This window comes from Salvelinus alpinus, chromosome 12 (assembly GCF_045679555.1).
Source record: "Salvelinus alpinus chromosome 12, SLU_Salpinus.1, whole genome shotgun sequence".
Lineage (NCBI taxonomy): Eukaryota > Metazoa > Chordata > Actinopteri > Salmoniformes > Salmonidae > Salvelinus > Salvelinus alpinus.
Window position 1 is genome coordinate 30404163 of NC_092097.1, and position 20938 is coordinate 30425100.

The 20938-nt window shown below is 42.4% G+C and overlaps 1 protein-coding gene across 2 annotated transcripts in view; it reads right to left on the bottom strand.

The window, feature by feature from the left end:
* Window positions 1-20938, bottom strand: part of LOC139535838 (SLIT-ROBO Rho GTPase-activating protein 3-like) — a 114350-nt gene that overhangs the window by 79964 nt on the left and 13448 nt on the right. For both annotated transcript variants that reach the window (XM_071335672.1, XM_071335671.1), the window contains exon 2: window positions 4810-5005. In XM_071335672.1, coding sequence (XP_071191773.1) covers window positions 4810-5005 — 196 coding nt within the window. The remainder of the gene's footprint in view (window positions 1-4809; window positions 5006-20938) is intronic.

Genomic DNA, 20938 nt, shown 5'->3' on the forward strand with positions numbered 1-20938 from the left:
CGCAATGCAATCTGGTTTCAGAGCTGGTCATGGGTGCACCTCAGCCACGCTCAAGGTCCTAAACGATATCTTAACCGCCATCGATAAGAAACAATACTGTGCAGCCGTATTCATTGACCTGGCCAAGGCTTTTGACTCTGTCAATCACCACATCCTCATCGGCAGATTCGATAGCCTTGGCTTCTCAAATGATTGCCTCGCCTGGTTTACCAACTACTTCTCAGATAGAGTTCAGTGTGTCAAATCGGAGGGTCTGTTGTCCGGGCCTCTGGCAGTCTCTATGGGGGTGCCACAGGGGTCAATTATTGGACCGACTCTCTTCTCTGTTTACATCAATGATGTCGCTCTTGCTGCTGGTGAGTCTCTGATCCACCTCTACACAGACGACACCATTCTGTATACTTCTGGCCCTTCTTTGGACACTGTGTTAACAACCCTCCAGGCGAGCTTCAATGCCATACAACTCTCCTTCTGTGGCCTCCAATTGCTCTTAAATACAAGTAAAACTAAATGCATGCTCTTCAACCGATCGCTGCCTGCACCTGCCCGCCTGTCCAACATCACTACTCTGGACGGCTCTGACTTAGAATATGTGGACAACTACAAATACCTAGGTGTCTGGTTAGACTGTAAACTATCCTTCCAGACTCAATTCAAACATCTCCAATCCAAAGTTAAATCTAGAATTGGCTTCCTATTCCGCAACAAAGCATCCTTCACTCATGCTGCCAAACATACCCTTGTAAATCCTCAACTTCGGCGATGTCATTTACAAAATAGCCTCCAACACTCTACTCAATAAATTGGATGCAGTCTATCACAGTGCCATCCGTTTTGTCACCAAAGCCCCATATACTACCCGCCACTGCGACCTGTACGTTCTTGTTGGCTGGCCCTCGCTTCATACTCATCGCCAAACCCACTGGCTACAGGTCATCTTCAAGTCTTTGCTAGGTAAAGCCCCACCTTATCTCAGCTCACTGGTCACCATAGCAGCACCCACGCGTAGCACGCACTCCAGCATGTATATTTCACTGGTCACCCCCAAAGCCAAATCTTCCTTTGGCTGCCTTTCCTTCCAGTTCTCTGCTGCCAATGACTGGAATGAACTGCAAAAATCACTGAAGCTGATTTAACTTTAAGCACCAGCTGTCAGAGCAGCTCATAGATCACTGCACCTGTACATAGCCCATCTGTAAATAGCCCATCCAACTACCTCATCCCAAAACTGTATTTATTTATTTATTTTGCTCCTTTGCACCCCAGTATCTCTTCTTGCACATTCATCTTCCGCACATCTATCACTCCAGTGTTTAATTGCTATATTGTAATGACTTCGCCACTATGGCCTATTTAAATAAAGGTGAAATAAAAAAATATATAATGAATATGGCAAATAGAAATCAAAACTGGATGGTGTTCAGAGATAGATGGGAGGAGTTGAGTGGAGCTGAAGGGTGGGACTAAAAACAAACAAAAGATAACTATTGTAAAATATACTGTCTACGTATATTATATATAGTATATATAAGCTGGAAGTAGAAGCCTACGTTTTGTTGTCCATTAGTTTACTCCAATTAGGAAGGGTGGTAGGGTTAGGGGAAAATAATGAAGGAAAATATACAGTACCAGTCAAAAGTTTGGCCTGATTCACACAGTCTCCTCTGAACAGTTGATGTCCCTTTCTAGGGAGTTTTTCCTAGCCACCGTGCTTCTACACCTGCATTGCTTGCTGTTTGGGGTTTTAGGCTGGGTTTCTGTACAGCACTTTGAGATATCAGCTGATGTAAGAAGGGCTATATAAATACATTTGATTAGATAAGATTTGAGACATGTCTGTTACTTGAACTCTGTGAAGCATTTATTTGGGCTGCAATATGAGGTGCAGATAACTAACTCCAATGAACTTATCCTCTGCAGCAGAGGTAACTCTGGGTCTTCCTTTCCTGTGGCGGTCCTCATGAGAGCCAGTTTCATCATAATGCTTGGTGGTTTTTCTGGGTTGACTGAGCTTCATGTCTTAAAATAATGATGGACTGTTGTTTCTCTTTGCTAATTTGAGCAGTTCTTGCCATAATCAAATCAAATCAAATTATATTTGTCACATGCGCCGAATACAACAGGTGTAGTAGACCTTACAGTGAAATGCTTACCTACAAGCCCTTAAACAACAATGCTTTAAGCATTAATAAGTAAAAAATATGTTAGTAAACATTTTTTAAATAAATAAAAGTAACAAATAATTAATTAAACAGCAGCAGTATGTATAATAATATGCAATAATATGGACTTCCGAATGCACTGTATATAATCAAGGGTTTTCTTTATTTTTACTACTTTCTACATTGTAGAATAATAGTGAAGACATCAAAACTATAAAATAACACATATGGAATCATGTAGTAACCAAAAAAGTGTTAAACAAATCAAAATATTTTTTATATTTGAGATTCTTCAAAGTAGCCACCCTTTTCCTTGATGACAGCTTTGCACACTCTTGGTATTCTCTCAACCAGCTTCACCTGGAATGCTTTTACAACAATCTTGAAGGAGTTCCCACATATGCTGAGCACTTGTTGGCTGCTTTTCCTTCACTCTGCTGTCCAACTCATCCCAATCCATCTCAATTGGGTTGAGGTCAGGAAATTGTGGAGGCCAGGTCATCTGATGCAGTAAAAGTAAAAAAAATATGAAAAACCCTGGAATGAGTAGGTGTGTCCAAACTTTTGACTTGTACTGTATATCTTTACCCCATATATGGGGGATTGGAAATGATGCAGACAATAATATTGATGGAATCCATAATCTATCTGCAATATTAAAGCTGATCTACCCCTAAAAGAATATATATATATATATATTTAAATAAGCATATTTCTCAAAAATGTTGTGCACAAATTTGTTTACATCCCTGTTAGTGATCATTTCTCCTTTGACAAGATAATCCATCCACCTGACAGGTGTGGCATATCAAGAAGCTGATTAAATAGCACGATCATTACACAGGTGCACCTTGTGCTGGAGAAAATAAAAGGCCACTCTAAATTGTATAGTTTTGTCACACAACACAGATGTCTCAAGTTTTGAGGGAGCGTGCAATTGGAATGCTGACTGCAGGAATGTCCACCAGAACTGTTGGCAGATAATTTAATGCTCATTTCTCTACCATAAGCCGCCTCCAATGTAATTTTAGAGAATTTGGCAGTACGTCCAACTGACCTAACACACCACAGACCATGTGGAACCACGCCAGTCTAGGACCTCCACATCCGACTTCTTCACCTGTAGGATCGTCTGAGACAAGCCACACGGACAGCTGATGAAACTATAGAATTACTGCACAAACTGGCAGAAACCGTCTCATGGAAGCTCATCTGCGTGCTCGTCATCCTCACCAGGGTCTTGACCTGACTGCAGTTCAGCGTCGTAACCGACTTCAGTGGGAAAATGCTCACTTTCGATGGCCACTGGCATGCTGGAGAAGTGTGCTCTTCACAGATGAATCCCAGTTTCAACTGTACCGGGCATATGGCGAGCAGTTTGCTGATGTTAACATTGTGAACAGAGTGCCCCATGGCGGCGGTGGCGTTATGGTATGGGCAGGCATGAGCTACGGAAAATGAACACTATCGCATTTCATCGATGGCTATTTTAATGACGAGATCCTGAGGCCCATTGACTTGCCATTCATCATTTCTTTTTTACCTTTTATTTAACTAGGCCAGTCAGTTAAGAACAAATTCTTATTTTCAATGACGGCCTAGGAACAGTGGGTTAACTGCCTTGTACAGGGGCAGAACGACAGATTTGTACCTTGTCAGCTTGGGGATTCAAACTTGCAACCTTTTGGTTACTAGCCCAACGCTCTAACCACTCGGATACCCTGCCGCCACATCATGTTTCAGCATGATAATGCTCTGCCCCACGTTGAAAGGATCTGTACACAATTCCTGGAAGCTGAAAATGTCCCAGTTCTTCCATGGCCTGCACACTGACCAGAAATGTCACCAGTGGAGGCTGCTGAGGGGAAGACGGCTCATAATAATGTCTGGAACGGAGTAAATGGAATGGCATCAAACCATGTGCTTGATGTATTTGATACCATTCAACTATTCCGCTCCAGCCATTACCACAAGCCCGTCCTCCCCAATTAAGGTGCCACCAACCTCCTGTGCATGTCACCCATTGAGCATGTTTGGGATGCTCTGGGTCGACGTGTACGACAGCATGTTCCAGTTCCCTCCAATATACAGCAACTTCACACAGCCATTGAAGAGGAGTGGGACAACATTCCACAAGCCACAATCAACAGCCTGATCAACTCAATGCGAAGGAGATGTATTGCGCTGCATGAGGCAAATGGTTGTCACACAAGATACTGACTGGTTTTCTGATCCATGCTCCTACTTTTTTTAAAGGTATCTGTGACCAACAGATGCATATCTGTATTCCCAGTCAAGTGAAATCCATAGATAAGGGCCTAATGAATGTATTTTAATTGACAGATTTCCTTACATGAAATTAAATTGTTGCATGTTGCGTTTATATTTTTGTTCAGGGTAACTTCATGTGTACTCAATAAGTTCACACGCTCTCAGGCAATTCAAAAATAAATTCTGCCCACCCAAGCACACACACAAACATAGAGTAGACAGGTGTTTGCAAGGCAAGTAGACCCATAAACACATGCTCGCACACACACACTCTCTCCCTCGCTGCCTCAGATACAGTTAAAATATTTGTCTCAGTTTGAAGCTAGGTGGTCTCTAGCCATGTCGTCGTCTCATCTCTGCAGGGAGGGAAACTCACTTGAACTGGTGGTGTTCTCTGGAGCTGCGGATCTTGTTAGAGAATCGCTCGGCCAGTTTCTCCAGGCTGCGGGAGTACTCCAGCTGGATCTCAGCCTTGCGGCGGAAGAAGTCCTGCAGGTCCTGCAGCAGCTGGATACGAGACTCGGACTGCTGCTCCAGGCATTTGAACTGCTCCACCAGCTGGTTACGGATCTCTGTGTATCAAAACACAAAACAGAAAGTTGGCAAGAGTCAGTCATAACAGGGTCATCATCTCCAACAGATCAAGGTATGGGGAGGGATTCAATCAACCCTTCCTTCTCTATGTTTTCTATCTTTGTTGACACGTGCTCCACAAACGTCTCTGAATCCATATATCTGAGAAGAGTTAATGTATTTGCTGTTTTACACCACCCCAAATCATTCTGTGGATTTATTCAAAAGGGATAAAAAAAAGTGCAAAAGAGACATTTAATACTTTATCTTATTATGGGTTTATAATAATTCTGTTATGATATTTGTGCCAAGGATTATTTTACAACTGTGAAATAGGTTACGGATGGCAGGGAAATCTCATTAACACTCACAGTTTCTTATTTTTTAAACCGGGCATGTTTTCCCTCAAATTGCTGCCAATAGCTTTTAAGTGAATATTTTGTAAAGTTAGTGTGGGAGAGGTGGAGAAATGATTGTTATCGATCAATAATGACAAACCTGGCATTGACAACTTAGATGGAAAGCTACTGAGGATGGTATCTGACTCTATGCCCACTCTTATCTGTCATGTATTTAATCTGAGACTAGAGGAAGGTGTTTGCCCTCAGGCCTGGAGGGAAGCCAAAGTAATTCCGCTACCCAAGAGTGGTAAAGTGGCCTTTACTGGTTCTAACAGCAGACCTATCAGCTTGTTGCCAGCTCTTAGCAAACTGTTGGAAAAAATTGTGTTTGACAAAATGTGACCCGTTTCAAGAGACTACGCACGTCATTACTTCAAAGCATAAGAATTTCATGCCCAGTTGGTTTAGCCATAGAAAAAGAAAGGAAGTGTCTCGCTAGCTGTGATTGGCTGAGATAATGGATGAACTGGACATGCTAAGAGATGAGTTCGGATTGGTCTGCCATGTAGCAGACCAATCCGACCTCACTAATACTCTTGTGACTGAATGCAAGTCTCCGCAGCAATGTTCCAACATCTAGTGGAAAGCCTTCCCAGAAGAGTGGAGGCTGTAATAGCAGCAAAGGGTGGACCAACTCCATATTAATGCCCATGATTTTTTGAATGAGATGTTTGACGAGCAGGTGTCCACATACTTTTGGTCATGTAGTGTATTTTTGATATTGCTACTTTGTAAATATGCAAGTAACCATTTCACTGTACCGTTTACACCTTCTGTATCCTGTGTATGTGACAAATAAACTTTGATTTTATTTGAAATAGTGTGTTTTACCTAGACAGTAATGTGAAGAACAACATGACCTGCACCAAAGTCAGATTAGGATATAGGCCACGGACAAGATAAAGTGTATTTCTACTACTACTTTCACCACTTTTAGTCTTGAAATCTTTGGTTGTTTACGTCACTACCTTACTCACTGTGTTTAACACATGGCCTCACATGTGACTCCTTAAAGAATTCAAAATATATAGATTCAATTGATAGAGAGGTCTGTCCATAATAAAGAGATGCTCTGCTGTTTTGACACCACACTCCAAAAAGCAAGTCCTGCAGGCTCTAGTTTTGTCTTATCTTGATTATTGTCCAGCCATGTGGTCAAATGCTGAAAAGAAAGACCTTGTTAAGCTGCAGCCGGTGCAGAGCAAAGCAGCACATCTTGCTCTTCATTGTATTCAGAGGGCTGATGTAAATACCATGCCAGTCTCTCTCGGCTAACTGTATTAACTGTGTCACTTCTGCCTTTTATAAGAAACATTAACGTGTTGAAAATTCCAAATGGTTTACATAGTCAACTTACACACAGCTCTGACACACACACTTACCCCCCCCCCATGAACAGGAAACCTGGTTACAAAAAACTGATAAAGCAACATGTCACGGCACAACGCTGTTATTCTCCGCTATTTGACCTAGATATTTTGTGTCTATTTATTGATATGTAGGTTATGTGTGCTGTTTTTTTAGTTCTGTCCTTGAGCTGTTCTGTCTATTAATGTTCTGCATTATGTCATGTTTCATGTTCTGTGTGGACCCCAGGAAGAGTAGCTGCTGCTTTCGCAACAGCTAATGGGGATCCTAATAACATACCAAAAGTTGGCTGAAAAATAACGGTTTTCACCTTGTACACCTAACAACCATGAAATGTCTGGTCACATATTTCCAAGCAGCTCACTGTGTTAACAAAGTGTTTCTCTCTCTAACAACCCTCAGGCAAAGCTGTCAATCAGCACCACACATGTCTGAAAGAGCTGTAAGCTTAATGTTGTTGGTCCCTGAGTTGTAGTGTAGTAGTCTTTTCTGTTTTCAAACAGACTGTGTTAACCCTAGTTCCACCCTGGGCTATTGAACATCTCTGTAGGAAGATGAGACCCGACCGCCTGCTGAATGTAATGTAGTGTAATGGCTCCAGAGCTGAGATGAACTAAGATGAGTTGTGTGAGAACTGGCTTCAGGAATTCCTACAGCAGTGGACCTATAATCAAACTGCTGTCAATGAGTAGGTGCATCAAACCCTCGCTTGGACTAAATCCTGTATCAGAAGCAACCAGCATCTATGAGGGGAACCTGACACTAGCAGTCTCACTGCAGATCCTTGATGCTGGTCTGTACCCAGGAGGGAAACCTGAGTCTTCATTGGCTTTGTAGTGTTCTCATTGAGATCCAACTCTGCCTCGAAAAAAGAACAAAGACTGACCTATTTAACAGAACAAACCAGCAAACCTGAGATTCCTCTTTCTGATCTGAATAAAAGAGTGACAGTAAACAAATGGAATAAAAGGGAAATATTCTATGAAAGCAAAGTAATACTAACTAGCTACCGGATTGAAAGGTGGTATCACTAGCCAACAGAAAGAGAAAGCCTTGACCTCATATCCTGTATTCAGCATGTGGGATCAAAGCTTTTCATGTGTCATACGGTATGTATTAAAGGCTCTTTATATGGCAGCATTAAAGAGGACAGTGTTCTTTTTTTGGGTGGGGGATATCTGGGCCAAGGTTGACTGTAAGCTTAAAGAACAGAAATATGGGATGACAATCTGTGGTTAACCATTGTCCCAGCTCTTCCCTTTACCCAGGTTCCTCCCTCCCTCCCTCCCTCTCCCTCCTAGTTTCTGTGACTTCAGCCTGCAAGGGCCTTCATAGAGGTCTCCTATAACTAGTACCATCCCTGGAGATGCTACTACAACATAAACATTCCAATCCATACTTCCAGTGACTATGAGCCTTTCCCAGACCAAATGACAGGGTCACGTCCTGACCATAGAGTCCTTATTTTCTATGGTGGAGTAGGTCAGGGAGTGACTGGGGGGGGTTTCTAGTTATTATTTTCTATGTGGGGTTCTAGTTTAGTTTTTCTATGTTGGTTTTTGGTATGATTCCCAATTAAAGGCAGCTGGCTATCGTTGTCTCTAATTGGGGATCATATTTAAGTAGCATTTTTTCCACCTGTGTTTTATGGGATATTGTTTTGAGTTAGTGCACGTAGCACCTCTGTAGTCACGGTTCGTTGTTTGTTTCGTTCTTTTTTTTTCTTTTTTTGTGCACTTTCTAATAAATTATGTGGAACTCAACATCCGCTGCGCCTTGGTCCGATAATTATTCCAGCGAACGTGACAGACAGATTTTCCTCCTTTCTTTCCATTATTTTCTATCGTTCTCTCGTTTTCCCTCTCAGCACGTAGGCTATCCAGTGGCAAAACATGCAGAGCCGGGAGAAACGCCCCAGAAAAAGCTGACACCGATTCGCATGAATGGCAGGGAGCACTTTTTAAAACGCTCTCATGAAAAACAGAGGACTGTGAACCAGCAGCTGCAGCGGTGGATTTGACAGACGATTGAAAAAAAATTTGGTCACACATGCCAGAAGTGTGTCCTCGCCTCTTAGAAACCATGAGCAATTGCACAATTATTCCCGTGTATTCCCAATTCCTCGTTTTGCACCTCCGCTGTGGTTTATTTAAAGTGTCTGTACCCTCAGTGGTTCTTTTCAATCTGTGAAGAGGAGGAATGCTGTGAATTTAGGCCGGCAGTTACAGACGATGCTTTGCCCTTTTGAACAGTACCAAAACAAGTATTGTAGCCAGCATGACATCAGTTCAAAGAAACCTTTTCAAAATGGACCCTTTAACAGAATCAAAAATGAAACATTCTGGATTATGTGTAAACATCAATGGTTTATGGAATGAAAAGGAATCCATGAGATCAAATGTAAACTGCTTTATTATTGGCTATGGCCCAATTCTGAAAGCAATCAAGTTATTAGAAAAAAAGGAGCTTGTTTGAGTCTGTGAGCACCCTATTTGAAATTAAAATTTGAATTTCAAACAGTGTTTTTGGTTGACTTGTTCAATCGTTTGTATGGATAATAAACACGGACTACACCCAGTGTTGGGGATAGGGGGAGGGAAGACAGCGGTAATTCAAAGGGAGATGGAGGTAATTCAAGTCCCCAAAATGAACAAGCGCTCTACTAATTAGATGTAGGCCATAAGAACAACCTTTAATTGAAGGGTACAATTTTATTGGCTTTGACACTGTTGTTTGATTAGGCAATGCAGCAATTACACACGGCAAGCGCACTGCATTTCTTCTCTACACGTGTTTCCGTTTGTGGAGATAGGGCTGAGACAGAAATAGCTTGATGAGGCAATTCTACCACAATTACATATGAGGGAGAGAAGCTACTTACTGAACAACATTTATCCTACAACAGAGTAGCCCTTTTGTCTATTTACACCACTTCATCTGGGGGTTCACTACCATACACTGTCTGAGTTTGATACCTGAGCAAAAATTCAAATTCAGCACAAATACCTAACAGTAAGATCATCAGTGCCGGATGCAGGCCACATTATACATTCAAGTTCAGCAATCAGTACTCTAGTAAATGTTTTTTTCAAACAAACAGTGGCAAGAATACCACTTTATTTTTTAGCTCTGCACATTTGCTGCAATCTTTGAGTTGATCATCAACTATCGTGCGTCTCCACAGCATAAATCGATGGCAAATGATTGTACCAATCCAATCCAGTTACTACTGCACTTTAAAATAACGTGACTTTTCTGGCAAGCCAAAGTGATGAGGCAGTATTACTGTCTCTCCCTGAAAGTTATTGGAGTCACAGGCTTCATTCATTATGCAGTTAAGCATGCAGACAGATGGGCCTTTGTGGAGAGGCAACAATCCACAAGCACTTGTTTATCCCTGAACAGCCTTCTCTGTATTGATGAAACTGTAGGTCTGTGTGGCTGTAACTTGTGTGTACAGTGAATAAGTCTGCAATAGAGAATGCACTCTGTACAGTACAGTACAGGCTTGGGCGATATACCACTTTTACCGTATACCGGGGTATTTCGAAATACCGACGGTATGATTTTCAATACTGTTAAAAATAATGTTTTTATTTTTTATTGGGAATACACAGCGTTGTACGAGATCTTCATATTCTTGGCAATTTCTCACATGGAATAGGCTTCATTTCTCCGAACAAGAATAGACTGACGAGTTTCAGAAGAAAGGTATTTGTTTGTGGCCATTTTGAGCCTGTAATCGAATCCACAAATGCTGATGCTCCAGATACTCAACTAGTCTAAAGAAGGACAGTTTTATTGCTTCTTTAATCAGCACAACACTTCAATTAGCCTTTTAAAATTATAAACTTGGATTACCTAACACAATGTGCCAATGGAAAACAGGAGTGATGGTTGCTGATAATGGGCCTCGGTACGCCTATGTAGATATTCCATAAAAAATCTTCCATTTCCAGCTACAATAGTCATTTACAACATTAACAATGTCTACACTGTATTTCTGATGAATTTGATGTTATTTTAATGGACAAAAAAATGTGCTTTTCTTTCAAAAACAAGAACATTTCTAAGTGACCCCAAACTTTTGAACGGTAGTGTATATAGGACAAAACACACATCACGACAAGAGAGACACCACAACACTACATAAAGTGAGACCTAAAACAACAACATGGCATGGCAGCAACACATGACAACACAGCATGGTAGCAACACCACATGACAACAACATGGCAGCAGCACAACATGTTAGCAGCACAAAACATGTTACAAACATTATTGGGCACAGACAACAGCACAAAAGAAAGAAGGTATGACGGTATGAAAATATGGACACCGCCCTAACCTAGTATAGTATGAACGCTTCTCTGAAGGTATGCTTGAAATACTGTACTGAGGTGCAATTTGCATGCCGGTAAACTCTTACTAATATAAAACATGTCCTTCAGTTTATATTGTAGATGACCTCCCACAAGCTCACTAGGAAGCAGATAAGATTTCATGGACCTCAGCTTGGCTCTGCTGTCTCATGCCCATATCTTAACCAATGTCAAATCTCCAATAATCATATATTTAGTTTGGCAGGAATGTCTAAACCACAGTCAATGAACAAGATGTTGGACTTATTTGAACTTTAAGCACTTGCACTTTGTCATGCAAATGCCGGCGCAGCCAAATTCAGACATTTTAAGACATGCCACATCCTGCCGACTTGTTTGTAATTATTCTGTAAATGTTGTTGTTGTGTTTTTCCATTTTAATATGTGAATTTGTCTGTATGTACTTTTGACTGCTGCTAAATGAATTGCCTCTTGAGGACTAAGTTTTCTGAAATCCCTTGCTTAATCTATACTGGAATGAAATGAAAAAAGAAAGCTATATTTAGAAAAAATGTAACTATTTTTAGGAAAAAAGTGCACATTTGTCTACATGCCAACAGTGAGCAACAATGCCTAATTTATCATAACCTTTACAGATAATGAATCCTAATATCAAAAGCAATAAAAAAAAGATGAATTTATTGAAACTGTAATATCAATACTGGTTATGTTATATCGTGGAACACAATCTTCAAAAAGGTAGTAAGCTCAGCAGTGTGGCGCTTGCTTGCAGATGCCTGTGCAATGGCATAGCCTTGTTTTGTTAATTTAGCAGACAAGACACTCTTAATTCCCCACCGCACCTATTTTAGTTTGAAGTCATTCGCATCTCGCGTCTGGACCAGTTATTCTTCTTTTACATTTTTTTTAAACTTTTTACCCCTTTTTCGTGGTATCCAATTGGTAGTAACAGTTTTGTCTCATCGCTGCAACTCCCGTAGGGACTTGGGAGACGCGAAGGTCAAGAGCCTTGTGTCCGCACTGCTTCTTGACACAATGCCCACTTAACCCAGAAGCCAGCCACACCAATGTGTCTTAGGAAACACCTTTCACCTGGCGATCGTGTCAGCGTGCATTGTGCCAAGCCCACCACAGGAATTGCTAGAGCGCGATGGGACAAGAACATCCCTGCCGGTCAAACCCTCCCCTAACCCGGACGACGCTGGGCCAATTGTGCACCGCCCCATGGGTCTCCCGGTCACAGCCGGCTGCGACAGAGCCTGGACTCGAACCAGAATCTCTAGTGGCACAGCTAGCACTGCAATGCAGTGCCTTAGACCACTGCACCACTCAGGAGGCCCTGGAACAGTTATTCTTAAAGAGTGATCATATGAAACGGAGCTGAATTTGGCAAGTTGAAAGACATTTTTCAAGGTTACAAACCAAAATCTGTCTTCTTTTCGATATACAGACGTTCGATTGAGTTTATTATGCCGTGTCCTTGGAATGGATTAACAATTCTAAATTGAACACTGCATGTGGATGAATTATGGCCAGGACATCTGTTAGGCCTAGGATTAGTGATTCTGATGAAAATACGCTCTGTCTTTATCAAACTAATGTATAGCCAATGTTGAGGCTGTCGTACTAGTGATAACCGCAAAGTAGCCGAAGCAAAAATGATTCCAGAACTGCATCTCATTGTCGGAACACATATTTCCATACTTCAGTTAACCAGTCCATTTTGAATTTGTGATAAAAATGTTGGCATTTGGCAAGGAATGTAGCTTGTGTATCTCATCAGTTAAATACGATTTCTTTAGTAGCACACAGCACGCATGTGTAGAAGGAGAGGTCGTAATGCAATTGAGTGAGTGAGACATGAAAGGGAAAGGACATTTAGGGAGCAGAACTGTGTGATGCTAGGCTTGGTTTCTTTTTTGTTGTGTCCCACAAATGCACATGTACAAATGGAACACTACAGTTAAAGCACATTAACGATGTCTAGTTTTACAGTATTTGTATAAAATGTGATCTCTGGTTAAAGACAGATTTTTGACGTCCGTTCAGTACTCGATTACTCATGCCGATCCTTAATAAGGATGTACCACTTCAACCCTGACCTTGGGATGATACATCAACATTATCACCACCTAGCCTAAACCCCCACTGCCACCACCACCGCAAGGCACCTGCTCAATAAAACCACTACAAAGTCCCAGGGCAGGACAGGAATTATAAAGTCAGTGGACTATGTCTGTCAGTCTCACCAGAGAGCAGAATGACCTCAGAGAACAATACCAGGATGTAGGAGATCCCTGAACTTTGACCTCGCCACAGAAAAAAATCCCATAATGGTAGCTGCAGGGCGTTGTAGTAATGTGTGCTGAGCATGACTGCAGCCGGCCAGAGAGCAGAGGGCCGGGGGAAAGAGAGAGTGAAATGAAACAGTCAGACCAGACCAGGCCAGGCCCAGGTTAGAGAGAGGACCTGCTCTACAACTCCATGTTGTAGCTCCCTCAAGTCATAAATCTCACTTAATCTGAGATGTTTCTATCTTCCTCTGTGATTTCCTACCGAAAATCAGGAAAAGGGCCCACAGCTGCAGCATGGAAACGCAGCACAAGCACCATATTGTTCAGGAATTTCAACCAAGGCTTTATTGAAGGTTAATGAAAATAGCATTCACAAATGCAATAATCATGGCTTCTGATAGACAGATTGTACATCCACACTAGAGACTATCTTTAAACCAGTAATATAGACATCACAGACATCAGAGGTTACGTCATTACCCTACGGTCGTTAAGCTCAACCTGTGCTTCCTAGAAGTTGTTCCAGGACATTGCTGAAGCACCAATGCAGTAGTTTTGTGTACGGCTGCCATTTTGGAAGGTTATATAACGACTTCTCCAGGCAATTAAGTTGAAACAGAATTGATTAACCTCCTGCGGCTGCATTAATGTCACTTCATTACCACCAGGGACCTGAGCAGGTCTGGAAAGGGGTGAGGGGTAGGGGGGTTAAAATATAGAGCGTCTGAGGAAAAACGTTGTGGTGAGGAACAGTGCACAAATGAGAGGAAATTTCAACACACAAACTGGTGTGTCCTGGAGTGTGTGTTCTACAGAGCATCCTCAGGGTGGCTTGGCTGTGGAATGGGGAGAGAGGCACGGTGTGAGCCAGCCTGTGCAGACAGTGTGCAGTGGAGCAGACTGCATTAGCCTGATAGCCCTGGTCATTTCCTCTCACACAGGCCACTTACATACAGACAGACAGAGACAGAGACAGAGACAGAGACAGAGACAGAGACAGACAGACAGACAGACAGACAGACAGACAGACAGACAGACAGACAGACAGACAGACAGACAGACAGACAGACAGACAGACAGAATCATCCCCATGCCACACTCTCACAAGATGCAGCTGTAAACATGGTTAGTTTCACCTAGAGCTGTGGCGGTCATAAAATGTTGTCAGCCTGTTATTGTCATGCAAAAGACTGCCAGTCTCACAGTAATTGACCGTTAATTAAGATAAACACATTTAGCATTTCCAGGCCCCACACATACACCTCCATACAAACCACTGATGCGCGCCTTTCGAACATCTACAGTCGAATAAATCAATTGAATATGCACCATCACAATAAATCAATTATTTATTTTAGACAGGTCTAAAGAAACATTATGATATGATGAAAATGTATTTCGTAAGAACAGAATAGGAGTTGGCCTACTGTATGCTATCTGGCTATGGCCATGCAAGTCCTCACCAGACATCACCGGCAACAACGTAGCCTATGGTAACAAAACCCACCGTCGCTGGACCAGACAGGACTGGCAAAAAAAACTAGAGCCCGGATCTAGAAAAAATAAAATCTAGAGCCCCGATAAATCCACTATAATTGAGAATTTCAATAAGCATTTCTCTACGGCTGGCCATGCTTTCCACCTAGTTACCCCTACCCCGGTCAACTGCCCGGCACCCTGCACAGCAACCCGCCAAAGCCCACACCATTTCTCCGTCACCCAAATCCAGATAGCTGATGTTCTGAAAGAGCTGCAAAGTCTGGACACCTACAAATCAGCCGGGCAAGACAATCTGGACACTCTCTTTCTAAAATTATCTGCCGAAATTGTTGCAACCCCTATTACTAGCCTGTTCAACCTCTCTTTCGTATCGTCTGAGATTCCCAAAGATTGGAAAGCTGCCGCGGTCGTCCCCTTCTTCAAAGGGGGTGACACTCTAGATCCAAACTGCTACAGACCTATATCTATCCTACCCTGTCTTTCTAAGGTCTTTGAAAGCCAAGTTAACAAACAGATTACCGACCATTTCGAATCCCACCGTACCTTCTCCGCTATGCAATCTGGTTTCAGAGCTGGTCATGGGTGCACCTCAGCCACGCTCAAGGTCCTAAACGACATCATAACTGCCATCGATAAGAGACATTACTGTGCAGCCGTATTCATCGACCTGGCCAAGGCTTTCGACTCTGTCAATCACCACATTCTTATTGGCAGACTCGACAGCCTTGGTTTCTCAAATGATTGCCTCGCCTGGTTTACCAACTACTTCTCTGATAGAGTTCAGTGTGTCAAATCGGAGGGCCTGTTGTCCGGACCTCTGGCAGTCTCTATGGGGGTGCCACAGGATTCAATTCTCGGGCCGACTCTCTTCTCTGTATACAACAATGATGTCGCTCTTGCTGCTGGTGATTCTCTGATCCACCTCTATGGGGACGACATCATTCTGTATACTTCTGGCCCCTCTTTGGACACTGTGTTAACAAACCTCCAAACGAGCTTCAATGCCATACAACTCTCCTTCCGTGGCCTCCAACTGCTCTTAAATGCAAGTAAAACTAAATGCATGCTATTCAATCGATCACTGCCCGCACCTGCTCGCCCGTCCAGCATCACTACTCTGGACGGCTCTGACTTAGAATACGTGGACAACTACAAATACCTAGGTGTCTGGCTAGACTGTAAACTCTCCTTCCAGACTCACATTAAGCATCTCCAATCCAAAATGAAATCTAGAATCGGCTTCCTATATCGCAACAAAGCATCCTTCACTCATGCTGCCAAACATACCCTCGTAAAACTGACCATCCTACCGATCCTCGACTTCGGCGATGTCATCTCTAAAATAGCCTCCAACACTCTACTCAACAAATTGGATGCAGTCTATCACAGTGCCATCCGTTTTGTCACCAAAGCCCCATACACTACCCACCACTGCAACATGTATACTCTCGTCGGTTAGCCATCGCTTCATATTCGTCGCCAAACCCACTGGCTCCAGGTCATCTATAAGTCTCTGCTAGGTAAAGCCCTGCCTTATCTCAGCTCACTGGTCACCATAGCAGCACCCACTAGTAGCACGCTCTCCAGCAGGTATATCTCACTGATCAACCCCAAAGCCAATTCCTCCTTTGGTCGCCTTTCCTTCCAGTTCTCTGCTGCCAATGACTGGAACGAACTGCAAAAATCACTGGCTTTAAGCACCAGCTGTCAGAGCAGCTCACAGATCACTGCACCTGTACATAGCCCATCTGTAAACAGCCCATCTATCTACCTCATCCCCATACTGAATTTATGTATTTATCTTGCTCTTTTGCACCCCAGTATCTCTACTTGCACATGCATCTTCTGCACATCAACCATCCCAGTGTTTAATTGCTATATTGTAATTACTTCGCCACCGTGGCCTATTTATTGCCTTAATAAGACTAGGGGGCGCAGTTTTCGCTTTTGGCTAAAAAGGCGTACCCATTTGAAACTGCCTATTTCTCAGCCCCAGAAACTAGAATATGCATATAATAGTCAGATTAGGATAGAAAACACTCTGAAGTTTCCAAAACTGTAAACATTTTGTCTGTGAGTTAAACAGAACTGATATTGCAGGCTAAAACCTGAGGAAAATCCAACCAGGAAGTGGCCCTGTTCTTGAGACCTCTCTGTTCCCATGCATACCTATTGCCCATATAAAGGGATATCAACCAGACCTCTTTTTCTATGTCTTCCCTAAGGTGTCAACAGCCTTTAGACATAGTTTCGGGCTTTTATTTTGAAGGATGAGCGTGAAAGACCACATTGCGTAAGTGGATAGGTGGGGGCTCTCCGAGTGATTTTTGCGAAAAAGTGAAAGGCAGCCATTGTTTCTCTCGGTCCTAGTGAAAAGCCAACTGTGCCGGTTGATATATTATCGAATAGATATTTGAAAAACACCCTGAAGATGGATTATAAACAACGTTTGACATGTTTCTGTGGACATTATGGATATAATTTGGAGTTTTTTCCGGCGTTGTCGCGAACGCTCTTTCCGGTGGATTCCTGGGCATAATGCAGCAAACAAACGGAGGTATTTGGATATAAAAAATATCTTTATGGAACAAAAGGAACATTTGCTGTCTAACTGGGAGTCTCATGAGTGAAACCATCCGAAGATCATCAAAGGTAAACAATTAATTTGATTGCTTTTCTGATTTTCGTGACCAAGTTACCTGACGCTAGGTGTTCTTATTGTTTTGTCGAGCGATCGATAAATTTACACAAATGCAAGTATTGCTTGCGCTGTAAAGCATCATTTCAAATCTGAGACGATAGATGGATTAACAAAAGGCTAAGCTTTGTTTTGCAATATTGCACTTGTGATTCCATGAAATTATATTTTATTATATACTGTTCGCCCTAGTCTAGGCTATGCTAGTCAGCGTTTCTGATGACAAATATCCCGGATCCGGGATGGGTAGTCCAGAAATTAACTCCCTTATCTTACCTCATTTGCACTCACTGTATATAGACTTTTTTAGTTTTCTTTTTTTCTACTGTATTATTGACTGTATGTTTTGTTTATTCCATGTGTAACTGTGTTGTTGTATGTGTCGAATTGCTATGCTTTATCTTGGCCAGGTCGGAGTTGCAAATGAGAACTTGTTCTCAACTAGCCTACCTGGTTAAATAAAGGAGAAATAAAAAATATATATTTAAAAAAAATCTCAATCCCATTGAGCACGTCTGGGACCTGTTGGATCGTTTTTTAGTTTTCACAACTAAACATATTTCATTAAACTGTTGATAGCCCCTTTCTCTGCACGATCCAGAAAGGAATGAAGGAGAGAGAGGAGGAGATTGAAACACACACACGATGGTGAGATATTCTGTAGTTAAAGGTAATGTGACAGCCTTTAAAATATAAAAAGTTACTATGCTATTCAAAATCAAATTCAAATTCACTATAATTGTAGGCTAACTCTGTAAGCTGCCCTGCACAATCAATGAACCAACAGCATCTCATAGGCCTATACTTTCTCTCCAATACTCATAGATAGAAGTTTTAGAGTGTAGCATAAAATAACCAGTCCATCCAGTATGCATAATAATTCAGTCTACACTCAAAGGTGATTACTAGAATGTGTTTAATTTAGGAGTATAGGCTAGCTCGACCAATTATGCACCAAAGACATCTTCAATCAGCTTTTTTATTAATGTTTTTCTGCCTTGCGTAAAATGCGGTAGGCTATGTATTGTATAACGGCACAATCATTATTTTAATTGAAAAAATAATAATCAGGCTTGGGCTCATATTCACATTGACATTTTCTTCACTTAGCAGACACTCTTATCCAGAGTGACTTACAGGAGCAATTAGGGTTAAGTGCCTTGCTCAAGGGCACATCAACAGATTTTTCTAGTCATCTCGGGGATTCAAACCAACGACCTTTCGGTTACTGGTCCAACACTCTTAACCACTATGCCTATCCGTATGCACAAGCTCTAATGTGCATATGGTTGTTTTGAATTAATCATCACCTTAGAAAGCGTTGTCCATGTAGTTTTGTTAGGCTTTGAAACAACATCCACAACGACCATGTTTCAACCTGCTGTTGAACTTATTTCTTCAAATTGACCATCACAGTGAGGTGAGTTTTAAAAGTACTATAGAGCTACTGTGTTTGATGTGATTTTCGATTGCATTTGCATTGATGTCAGAGTGGTTTGAGGGAAACTAGAGCCCTCAGAACCAGGCCATTAGTGACCTGCAGTACCAATGCCTGTCCTAAGTGCATAAAAGGAGATTACCGTGATTCAACGGTCACATGGATTTTTATTGCGATCACCACAGAGCACTACAGTCCCCCATTACCATCTCAAACACTGTGGCCTGTTATGGTGAGTGGAGTGCATCATCTCAACAGATAATTTCTGATCCTTCATGTTGGCTGGCACCCTCATGAGGAGGAGAGATGCAGGAATCCAAATGCGGATCCTGGGGGAGGCGCGTGAGAGTGTGTGAGCGAGATCAAAACGTTTGCAGTGCATCTGTGAATACTCCATTGTAAAGAGGGGCATTAGTAACAGACACTGAGCCTCTGCCACGCATTGTGACTAAGGAGGTGAGAAATAACACAGCCAATATGAATATGAGTATGAATGAGTCGGAGAGTCATGGGTGTAAAGGGAAACACAGGAGGTTCATGGGTTTGTGTAACATCTGGGTGCGCCGCATGAAAAATAAACAGCCTCATAAGAAATTAGCCTCCTTGGCAACAATATCCCAGGCCTGCCATACCACTGTGGGATACACACACACATGCATTACACACACACGGAGCACATACACACACAGAGCACACACACGTACGCAGTAGACAAAAGTGTCTGCCTCTGAGCCAAATTCACTCATCTAATCCCCGACACAACTTTGCAATATCTGGCATCTCTACTGCAGAGTTTACGGTCTCCTTGCAAAATGCTCATGAAATTCAGCTTGGAGTAGACTCTCATACTGCACATGCCTGATGGCAATAGCCTAACCTCATCATTGCACTCTTATCCTCTTCCATTGCCAGCTTTAGGTAGGTGTGGTAGACATAGTATCCCTGTCTGTGTAACCTTCTCTCCCTCCTCCAGGCTCAGTTTTCCCCTCTTCCTCTGTGTCTATCCCTGCTGTAGGGCTCTGTCTGTCTGTCTCTCCCAAGTGCCAGCCCTCTCTGTCTGTCTGTCTCTCCCTAGTGCCAGCCCTCTCTGTATGTCTGTCTCTCCCTAGTGCCTGCCCTCTCTGTCTATCTGCCCTCTCTGTCCAGTGGCTGATTCACCCAGACCACTGCAGCATGGCACAGCCTCTCTGCTCTGGTACCACATGATAAGGCAGTAGCAGCAGAGGCTGATCAATGGCTGGCCAGGACCCAACTGATGGAGCATCCTAAAGCAGAGAGCCGTGTGTCTGTCTGCCTGTTAATCATGTATCCCTGGTCATTACCTTCTGGTTCTTATTAGGAACTCATGTTGAAATGAGATTGATACAGTTCAACCTAGGGAGGGATAAATATTCCCTCTGCATTGAATAAACATTTGTCACATGCTTATAGGTGCTTTGGCCGGGGTAGGCCGTCATGGTAAATAAGAATTTGTTCTTAACTGACTTGCCTAGTTAAATAAAGGTTAAATAAAAATAAATTAAATAAAAGGTGAAGTAGCCCTGTGTCTTCTTGCATGTGTAACAGTATTACTTCTGTCCCTCTCCTCACCCCAACCTGGGCTTGAACCAAAAAGCATTGTTACCCATTGCGGCACAAAAGCCACGGCCATTACAGAGCAAGGGAAACAACTATTTCAACGTCTCAGAGCGAGTGACGTCACTGATTGAAGCGCTACTAGCGTGCACCACTAACTAGCAACATGTTATGGTGGAGTTTTGCCAATCATAGTCATAATATTATGTGAAGATTGCTTGAGTAAAGTATTATTTGCTAGGTGATATCTGATTCCCTTTCAATTGCCAATTCTTTCTATCTCGATTTCTTCAAACAGTTACCTATCGAGTGGAA